This window comes from Nanorana parkeri, unplaced genomic scaffold (assembly GCF_000935625.1).
Source record: "Nanorana parkeri isolate BGI_ZX_2015 unplaced genomic scaffold, ASM93562v1 scaffold15, whole genome shotgun sequence".
Classification (NCBI taxonomy): Eukaryota; Metazoa; Chordata; class Amphibia; order Anura; family Dicroglossidae; genus Nanorana; species Nanorana parkeri.
In genome coordinates this window covers 2308231-2319360 of record NW_017306283.1, presented here as the reverse complement: position 1 = coordinate 2319360, position 11130 = coordinate 2308231, and the positions used below count along the sequence as shown (strand labels likewise).

The 11130-nt window shown below is 43.6% G+C and overlaps 1 protein-coding gene across 7 annotated transcripts in view; it reads right to left on the bottom strand.

Annotated features, from left to right (window-relative positions):
* The window catches only part of FAM49B (family with sequence similarity 49 member B), a 136189-nt gene that overhangs the window by 14087 nt on the left and 110972 nt on the right, over positions 1–11130 (bottom strand). For 6 of the 7 annotated variants that reach the window (XM_018558761.1, XM_018558769.1, XM_018558745.1 and 3 more), the window contains exons 5-6: positions 4664–4785; positions 3486–3591 (exon numbers count right to left, since the gene is read on the bottom strand). In XM_018558761.1, coding sequence (XP_018414263.1) covers positions 3486–3591; positions 4664–4785 — 228 coding nt within the window. Of the gene's footprint in view, positions 1–3485; positions 3592–4663; positions 4788–11130 lie in introns of those variants that run through there. The other variant, XM_018558794.1, reaches the window with a different exon arrangement.

Below are 11130 nucleotides of genomic sequence, written 5' to 3'. Positions count from 1 at the left end.
GAGTCAGTAGAATATAAACACGGTGCCGCTGGTTTTCCCGGTCCCGGGATCGTTGTGCAATATTTACCCAATCATTCATTTAAATAAAAAATACACTAAAATGATTATTGACACACAAACACAACAAAGTACAAAATTCCTTCTACATATATAAGAGAAAACTGCACCGAGGTAATACAAAAACAAATATTTGTAAAATGTAAATTGCGCCTTTTTCACAGAAGTTACAGCAGAACTTCGGGTTTTTATTTTTTATCAACCCTTACAGTGGGGCTACCCCGGCACGGCAAGGGTTAACTGCTCATTTGTGTCTAGGGAGGAAAATAAAGTTATGCTCACCCGATCCTCTAAACCGGCTTGCTCTTAGACCGGTCCCTGGAGCCTCTCTCCCCCATCCGCTGCAGCGGTCTAAGGATCAGTGAGTCATCACTTTCTTTACACTGTGTATAGGATGTGAGGACGCCGAGGAAGCTTCCCCAGCACTACAAGGGTTAACTGGTTAACCCTTTTTTTTTTTTTCCTTCTTTTGTCTAGGTGCTAAAAATGATTGTAGATAGATGTCACCAGCACACCAAATTCATTTTGAATCCAAAGTGTTTGTTTATTAAAACGTCATGTCATCGGAACAAGCGTTTCGGGGCCACGCAGGGTCCCCTTCATCAGGCTCAACAATAACGATACCCAGAATCAAAACCACCCTGATGTACATTCTCCTTTGTACCCGACGCATTTTGGGAACTGGCAACTGTCACTCATTCTTCCATGCTTGTCAGTAATATTATATGTATCTAGAATATTGTATGTTATTAGTAGGGATGTTCAGATACCAAGCCCAGTACTCGGTACAAGTAGAAGTACAGATACTTTTCCAGCTCCAAGACTAGACTAGAGAAAAATTCAGAAGTTAGGAGGCCGCTGTCATTTGTAAGGATCACACGGATCTGTTTTATTGTATGATTTGTTTTTATAAACTTATATAAGGGACGTACCGATACTATTTTTGCAATTACAAGTACTGATACTAGTCTAAGTCCTCACAGATACGAGTACTGATACTAGTCCAAGTACTCACAGATACAAGTACTGATACTAGTCCCAGTACTCACAGATACAAGTACTGATACATTTTTGTTTATTGTCATGTGACAGTTTTTCTAAAACAATACAGACTAATGATTTCAGGACAGTGGTGGAGCGCCAGAGCCAGGTCCCAGCTGCAACCGCTGCAACCCTGGGAGTTCTCATCAAAATGCCAAGTATCTGTACTGGTACTCGAAAAGTATCCGTGCATATCTAGTTATTAGTGTTGGATACATCCTGTGTCCCCGCTGGCCGCTTTCACAAGCCGCGGGGTTTCCGCAGGGTTCACAAATCGCAGGGTTCCAATGAACACCTATCAGTCACAATGTGTGTATTCAAATGCACATATATAATGAAGTGTTGTCAGTCTGTCTGAACTTGCTCTGATGAAGAGGGTATAGCCCTAGAAACGCGTCAGCGGGAAAAAGTTTCTGGCCCACTGTGGTTATCGGTTGCTTCACTATGCCAGCTTGTTTTGGTTAATCAGAAATGCGTTGTTAAAGACACCGTTTGCGAGTATCATATATTCAGCTTTTGATTTACGTGACCGTTCAAAGGCGCCGTTCTTCCTTCTTTTTTTTCCTTCCATGTATTCTGAGGCCTCCCTACCTTCATTGAACTGCAGCCTCCTCTATGCCAATTATTGATGTCCATCTCTGAAAATCCAGTCCGAGTCTGTTATATGGAGACCCCCACCAAGCGCTGACTATGGACACAATTATCTTATCGCTGCTCACGGTGCGTGAAAGTGATTTATTTTTTCTAACACTTAAAACTGGACTACGACTCTGAAGGCTCATTAGGAAGCAGTGACACGGCAAGAATAAGAGAGCAAGGAGATAGTGATACTGGAAATATACATAACCCTATTTGTATCTGAGGCTGGAGGCTTGCAGAGCCCATAACGCTACACACATCAGTACATTCTCATGGAAAGAACATGAGGCATACATTACCCAGCTGCTGAGGAGGTGCTGCTGGAGATATATACAAGAGAATGTCAAACATTCTGTACGCACACTGAACTCTGCATAAGATACGATGCAGGCCTCTGTTATAAATAGGAGCCCTTGTGCCTTTCCTGGAATATGCAGCTTACAAGAACTACTTACACTTTTATGCTTAGAAAAGAAGAACAGTTTGATCTCCGGGTTCAGCACAACTATTAACTCATTCAAACATTTTCGGAGTTACCTTAAAGTATCGATTAGTTAAAGTGACCCCAGTGTGAAAATTGGTAAATCTATCTGCCTCATCTCTCCTGCTGCCCACACTGCCAAATACTGTTCCATTGGTAAGGAATCATCCAGCAAAGTCTGACATTTCCAGGAGTGCTGATCTGCTGTGCAGAGCTTGCTGGTTCCTCCCAATGCGTCTCCCACTTTGCTGGTTTCCCAGATTTGTTAGACGATTCCTTCTTAGCAGAGCAGTGTTTGGCAGGGTAGGCAACAGGAGAGGCGAGTATTTACACCGGCCTGTCCCAACCATGTTATCACAGAAGAAACCTTAAAATACCTTTCAGGTCCCATGAAACCCCGACAATAATTACTCTATCTACAGCTCTAGGTACATTAGTATGATGGTCAGTGGGAAGAATGCTTACATTGGTGGTCAGTGAGAAGAATGTCCCTTACATTGGTGATCAGTGGGAAGAATGTCCCTTACATTGGTGGTCAGTGAGAAGAATGTCCCTTACATTGGTGATCAGTGAGAAGAATGTCCCTTACATTGGTGATCAGTGGGAAGAATGCTCCTTACATTGGGGATCGTGGGAAGAATGTCCCTTACATTGGTGATCAGTGGGAAGAAGGTCTTTACAAATATCTAAAAACATTATTGGAATCAGTGGTTACCTCTCTGAGAGGCAGAAGTTGCTCAAGGAATTCCTAGTAACTTTTGGAGGAACCCGGGTTGAGAAAGACTGATTTACACTGGAGGGGGATAGAGGCACCAGGGACCATTCTAAGAACAAGCCGGCTCCAAGGATTGTATGCGCATAACTTATTTTTAGCACCTAGACACAAACGAGCACTTGCAGTGTTAAACATTTTACCCAGAGTTATATGAATGCAGCCTGTATTAAATTACTTCCCATTGCCGATTTGATCATTCTCATGCAGCTGGATGACCCAATTATTTATGTTTTATATTATGGAGAGGCAGCATGACTCTGGCATTTAGGGTGGCTATGATCGCCATTTGGGTAAAGCAGAGAATTCACCCATTAGTGGAGCCCGCACAGCCTACAAGGAAGCTCTGTTTGATTGGAGTACGCATTTATGAAGCTACATTAAACTATACCGTGCCATAATGTGAAGAGTTCAGGAAACTCACACATTACTTGAAGCACCTTACTACATAACCTGCAACCAAATTTCCATAAATGCCCTAAATGTAATGTTTACCTAGTCTCTGAGAGAATTCATAGAATTTCTTTAGTTTGCCGACCAGAGGGACGACTGCTCCCCACGCCTTCTCCTGTAACTTCTCATCAGTAGCATGTTGTATTGCCTGCAAACAAGAAGATTTAAAGCTCAAGTTTAATTTGGTAATAATTTGCCTTCCCTGTTCCTCACCAACATGCTAAATAAAATTTTAAATAAAGCTTGTTTTCATTGCGCACATTTTTTTCAGGCCTCGTGATGTCACCACTAGGTCTTTGTGCTTCCCTATGCAATGCAGGCAGATCATGATTGGTAGGAGGGGCCAGCAGGGTGCTGTACATAGCTTTCTGAAAACATTTCAGCACCCTACCATTCTCCTCTCAAGAGCCCTTGGCCCTGAAGCAAGCAGTGGGCTGGTTCTTGGGAGGAGCTATGAAAATATCAAAATGCCTTGATAGGAGGATATCAGCCTGGGGAAGTGGACATTTGCATGCAGACTGCTGCTGGTAATGGCTAGATGTGCTGCTGAGCCTCCATGATTGACACAACTGAAATCCAATGAATAAAAGGAGCAGCCAGGGACAGTTAGACTTGGGAGAAATGTTTTAGACAACGTTAGGTTGAATGTGGGGACAATGAAGAGCATTGGGGTAAGGGAAACACTTAGCAATTGGCAGAGCTGTTCACCCTGCGAATATCCATGAACGATTGTTTTTTGTGAATAAAGACTCAAATGAACGTTCTGTATACATCTTTTCAAGTCGAATTAAATGTTTTGTAATACTACATTATAGCCACTAGATGGAGCTGAGAAGCATACAAAAATAAGTATACATTGCCTATGTTCCTCAGCTCCATCTAGTGGCCATATTGCAGTATTACTTTTAATGCAACCTGAAGAAGAAAAAAAAAGATATACAAAGAACATCAGTTTTTGCCTCTATTCACACAGAATGAGCGCTCTCAGAGATTTACAGGCAAAGGGTTCTGTGAATTGTTTATAGATAGTTTATACTCTCCAAGAAAAAGCCCCACTAGGATTCATTAAGGGAACAAGTAATAAAGGGACATTGTCATGAACATGGAAATCTGACTCGGCATTTCACTTACAAATCTGCATTGGGAAATGTCAGTTACTGATTGCTATGAGAAACAATGATTTATGAAAAAAATGCAGTAGAAGATAAAAATCAATTCACCTCTCGGATCTCCAGGCCGGCTCCTCGATATGACTGTAAATCATCCAGGATTCCTTCGGCATCTTTTAATACTACATTCACCTGATTATAAATATCCTTTTCGGCCTCTGTAGGCTGAGCATCTGGGTGGGGTCAAATCACAAGACTGTTAGCAGGCAAATTACGACTCTGAAGGCCAACCCCACCAAAAATAAAATGGCCTTTCAGTTTTGCATTGGCTAGGTGGATCACATGCCGGCGTCATTCATCTTTTGGGCACTCCAGTAGAGAGACCTTAAAGGAGAACTATGGGGTTAAGGCTTTTCCCCATAGTTCTCCTTAGGGTAACGAGGACACAAACTAGCGTCCTCCCGTCACTCTAGGCTCAGTACACAGCTCGCTGTATACTGAGACGCCGCAGTTTGTCACAGGTCGGCTAGAACTACGAGGTGAGTGAAAAGCACTCACCTCATAGTTCTCCTTTAATACCCAAACTTCTACTTATGGGCTATGGCTATTACGAAGGTGAATGTTAGTCCCCCCCCAATGGGTTCTCTAAGACAGAAATATGCTGGGGAGTTCAGTTCTTGAGGAGTGGCACCACTGTTGCCGCGTTCAGAGGAGGCCAGAATCACAAACTTCAACAAAGAAATGTGATAATTGGAGCTTCCAGTAGATAAAAAAAGGTGACTCAACCCTCATGTGCCTACTCAAAACTGAAAAGAAATCATTTTTGGATGGAGTTGGCTTTTTAAACAAGTAAAAATAAAGTATCAGAAGACAGAAAAAGCAAGCAGTTGTGTCCAATGTATTAAGTCAACTATCCCAAAGAGGACAAATCTCTAAACAGGAGTTTGTGCAAAGCTGGGCCACATTATTAGGCTGAAACTAGTCACACAGAACAGTGCGGGAGGCAACAGGAACACTTAACACATCTTGAGTAGGCAACCTCAAAATGTGGTAATAGGACATAGCTGAACAGATATCCGGTAACTGTTTACAGGAGAACTATGGGGTCAGGGCTTTTCCCCATAGTTCACCTAAGGGTAACGGGAGGACACAAACTAGCGTCCTCCCGTCACCCTAGGCTCAGTATATAGGGAGCTACAGCTCCCTATATACTGAGACGCCACAGCTAGGACGGATCCCGACATTACTGTCGAGATCCACCTAGCTGCGGGATTGATAGCAGGCTCTGCCTATCTAGAGGCAGAGCCAGCTGTACCCGCCCCCTCCCCCGCGAGTTCCGCCAGTCAGTGCTGGAGGATCGGAGAGGGGAGGGGGGGAATCCCTGCAGGGAGCTGTGAGTGACAGTCACGGCTCTCTGCAGGGACATGATCGAGAAGTGAGCAAGCAGCGGTATGTGTTTCGCTCACTTCCCAATTTATTGAGCCGACGTGTGACAGTTTCATTGTCACATGTCGGCTCGAACTATGAAGTTGAGTGAAAATCACTCACCTTATACTTCTCCTTTAAGACTTACTAACACAAATAGTAGGATTAGGTTGGCACCTGAGCTGAATTACCTGCTGGCTTCTAATATCTCTTAAAGACTACAATGGGGGTGATTTCCATGCAATGGTCAGTCTCCCTTCCCCCACAAGGCCATAATGAAGACTTTCCAATTTTTTCACTGAACATTCTTAAGAGTCCACTGGGCAGTGTGACATCATCAGTTGATTTTGTGTAGCCAATGGCAACTTGCCAAACTGGAAATTCTAGAAAGGAAATCCCTGGACTGGAGACTCAGAGATAAAAGAAGCTTCCCCGTAATCCTGCAAAGGTGTAATATCAAGTTTTAGTGTAGACCTTTGACAACCTCTGCAAAGACTAGTCTGTCTATAACTGCTATTCGGCAGGCCATGGGGTTGCCTTAAATAATCCTAAATTTTAATTAGTTCAAGTAAACTATTTACCGAAGTACATACACAACACTGCACAATATACAGCAGGGGTATGCAAGCTACGACCCTCCAGCTGTGATGCAACTATAAGGCCCCATTTACACTGAGCGACATGAAAATCGCCCAACTTTTTCCTATTGGGCTGTATGCAATCAGGAGCAAAATCGCTCATAATCCGCAGAAAAAAGGGTCATGTAGGAGAGACAAGCTACAAGCGATATTGAGTGATATTGAGCGGTGAGATGTGAACAGCTCCATTGAAATGGATTGGAGAAGCTACATAGAGCGATATCGCGTGGAAATATGAGCGATATCGCTGCAAAAATCGCTCCATAAATCGCTCAGTGTGAATGGGGCCTAAATCCCATTAGGCATTGCAAGACACTGACAGCCACAGGCATAACTCCCACAGGCAGATCCGTAATAGGATTTGTAGTTGCACCAAAGCTGGGGGACTGGAGTTTCTCTACCCCTGCTATATAGCAATGAACATTACCGTATTTTTCCGTCTATAAGACGCCCCCATGTATAGGACGCCCCCCACTTTTCTTACCCAAAATTCAGAAATCAATATTTTCCATGCTCTTTTGCAAAACTGATTACATCCATTTTAAATTTTGCAGAGTAAGACATCCGCTTCCTGGTATTGGTATTTACCGGGATTTTTTTTGTTTTCTGACATTTTATGGGCTCAGATTGCTCCGACATTACCGCTCCCTGTTGCATCTGGGCACTGGCTACAGGCTCTCCGCAGCATTAGCTGACGTCGGGTACATAAGGCTCATGATTGGAGGAAACCTGTTAGCTTGTCTCTGCAATCGGAAGTTTCACTCATGAGGCTAGTTTGCAGAGGTATCGGCATTTTCGCAACCGCGGTTCTCCTCTCGGCCTCCCGTGTATAAGAAGACGCCCCTCCATTTTTAGGTAAATATTTTTATGAAAAAGTATAGTCTTATACATGGAAAAATACAGTACTTAATAAAAGTCAATCACTAAACACAGAGAGTCATGAAATGACATACGAATGAGACTACAATCAATGAAACTATTCTTGAACTAATAACCCACATAACCATTGCAGTGGACTAAACCCATCCACCCCTCTCCACCCCGAGTGTAATAGCCCCATAAATTGTAGGTCCTTTGTGTTCATGGTGAATAATAACAGATAGGAGAGGCCAGGAGGCTCAGAAAAGAACTGGCTTGGAGGAATTTTGAAAGCTGCAGAAGACTGCTATGGAAAATGAGAAAAGGCAGTAAGATGGTACAGGAAGTCACCACTGAAACACTGCACACTCCATGCATAATACAACACAATACTATATGCAGCAGACTTTTAGACCAGTCCTTGTATCAAGACTTGTACGTTATCTCTATTGCCGAGTACAGACAAGAATAACTAATGTAGGTTGCACAAAGAAAGTAGAATTCAAGACCAAGTCAAGACATTCAACACCAAAGTCCCATAGTGAGTATTTTAGGTGCTTTGGCTACCTGGCTCTGAGTATTGCTTATTCCTGCATTGTAATCAGATCCTAATGAACTCCAGGTGAACAGCTAAATACAGAGATGAACTACATATATGAGAGCTGGTATACCTGCCAAAGAATTTGTAGTTCTGTCCTAACAGTTCTGAGATTTTAACAGCTCTGCCACACAGCACAGGCCAATCTAGCAGGACAGGAGACATGATTTTTCTCTGCTGCAGTTAAATAACCCTTACGGGTCTTGCCCCTCCCCCGCCCTGTAACTGAACAGTAAAAAGATGATTCCTGGTGAATTTTTCCGTCCCACATAGAGCAAATGCTCTAATCAATAACCAGGCTGTTTCAATGATCTCAGTTTAAGATAAACTCAACATTCTATGCCAGAATAGCAGAAAAATCAACTTTTTAAACTTTCTTAAAAGGAGAACTATGAGGTGAGTGCTTTTCACTCACCTCATAGTTCTAACCGACCTGTGACAATGAGACTGTCACAGGTCGGCTCAGTAGATCGGGAGGTGAGCGAACACATGCCGGCGTTCGCTCACTTCTCGATCCTGTCACGGCTCTCTGCCGTGACAGGGGAGGGGCTGGATTCCCCTCTCCCCGCTCCGATCCACCAGCGCTGAATGGTGGAACGGACGGGGGAGGGGCGGGTACAGCTGGCTCTGCCTCTAGATAGGCAGAGCCAGCTGTCACTCACGCAGCTGGGCGGATCTCGACATCGATGTCGGGATCCGCTTCGGCGTCTCAGTATACCGCGAGCTGTAGCTTGCGGTATACTGAGCTTAGGGTGACGGGAGGACGCTAGTTTGTGTCCTCTCATTACCCTGAGAACTATGGGGAAAAGCCTTAACCCCATAGTTCTCCTTTAACTACCTACAGTATAAGAGGAATGGTTTTTAGACACCTGACCATCAATTCCGCTTTATCCAGTAAATGAGAAATAAAACAAGCCATTACTGATGTTTGTAGCTGCAGGTGCTGTGGAGTTACTCATCCTCGCAGTTTTACAGCCCATTCACTCGGAACGGTCTGTTGCAATGCATTAATGAATGAACGTTATGTTGAACATTAATATGTGTTGTGTTAAAACAGCCGAACACAATCACCAATTTATAGCCCCATTTATTCTCACACAGCATACCACAACTCATGGTAGTGTGTTTCTATGTACTGTGGTGCAATTCTAGATTATAGAAATGTCACCAGCACACCAGTCCTTTTAGAATAGCAAAAGCTTCATTTATTGAAGTTCTTTGCCATGCATGTTCCTTGGAGGAGCTAGATAAAATAAATGGCTGTGCATGGCTTTAAAACATGTATACACAGTTACTTGCATAAACATGCTCATGCATAAAAAGTCATGCTCATGTATGCAGGCGGTCTGTGTCCAGGGTTGTAGGTTGATACGCATGTCCGTGTTTATACAAGTACTGATGTAAATCAGTCTACAGATGTGTACAGCTGTTGGTTTCTATGGGCATCTGTACGCAGCACCTGCGACTTCTGGGTAGGGGAAATATGCCCGAGTTACGCTGTATGGCGCCAGCCACCCATGTGCATGAGCCCTTACTTTCTCAGTAGCTCAGCTCACACTGCTCCCCTTCCAGTCTTCTGATCTCTAATGTAAAACCAGGCAGGTGCTCTGGAATAGGGGAGAAGGGGAAGATATAGCAGCTCAGAGACCTGACTTGGACAATTTCCCTGCGTCCCCTGCAAACTCAGGAGCTAAAGCTTAAAATCACATTCCAGTACCTTAACTATTACCAAAAATGTATCTTATTTGTGTATCACTGGGCTGTAGATCCTCCAATCATCTCTGAATTGGTGCTGACACCGTCCTTCCTTCTGGAGGGGGGCTACTTTTGTTCCCCAAGGTCCCTGTGAGTGTTGTAAAGTAGTCACCGCCCCAAGCTCACTCCCGGGATGGACTACAATCTGTCTGGTTTACTAATTTGTATTGAGATTTTGTTCCATCACAGGAGTGAGCTTGGAGCGGTGGCTACTTTACAACACACACAGGGACCATGGGGAACAAAAAGTAGCCCCCCTCCAGAAGGAAGGACAGTGTCCGCACCAATTCAGAGATGATTGGAGGATCTACAGCCCAGTGATACACAAATAAGATACATTTTTGGTAATAGTTAAGGTACTGGAATGTATTTTTAAGGTTTACGTCCTGAGTTTAGTTTTACATTAAGGATGATCTCCTCCACAGTGCCTGCAGCAACAGAGGTCAGGGCGGGCTTGTTTTAAAGCTCATTTACTGCCTGTTAAGAATACATTAATAATTGACCTGCCTGGATACAGACTCACTTGAGAAGCTGGACTTATCAGTTTACTAAACAAAAACTTGGGAAAATAATCTCCATTCTGTTTTTTTACACCATCTACATATTAAAGTCTTGATACAGACCAGTCTAAAAATAACAAGTGTCACAAAAAGCAAAACATTAAAAAAAAAAAAAAAAAATCACTATACACCTTCAATCAAAAACATGAAATGAATGAGCTTGGAAAATTCTTACAAGGATGTTAAGAGTGAAGGACGCAGCATTTTTGTTGTAAAGTGCTCAGGAACAAAACACTGACAAGGATAAAACATGGAAAGAGCTTCCCAACTTTTTACAAACTGCCACAAATTTTTTAAAAAAAGAAGGAGACCAATATGGTCCGATATTAAACCACGATGTTCATTTTCTGTCTGAGGCATCTCAAAGATCTATAATCAGAAGATCCGGCTTGTCTGATTCAGGAAATTCAAAAGGCAAGGTTAACTAAAAACAATAAAAACTTCATTTATGATACACAGGGCTTGAAAAATCCACTCGTCTGACTAGAGGACGGCGGAGCCCGACGAGCAGCTTCCCGGCCGGCCGTTGTAATTGCATGGCCGGGAGCTTTACATTGAAGCGATCGGGCGTCTCTAGAGACGACCGATTGCTTGTATAGGAGCAGCTGTCAGTGCCGGTCCCGAGATGCGCTGTGCCCGATGCGGCCGGGACCGGCACGGCTGCTCTGTGACAGGAGATCAAAGGGAGATCAGTACACGATCTCCCTCTGATCTCCTCTCAGTCCCCGAATGGAGGAGTGATGT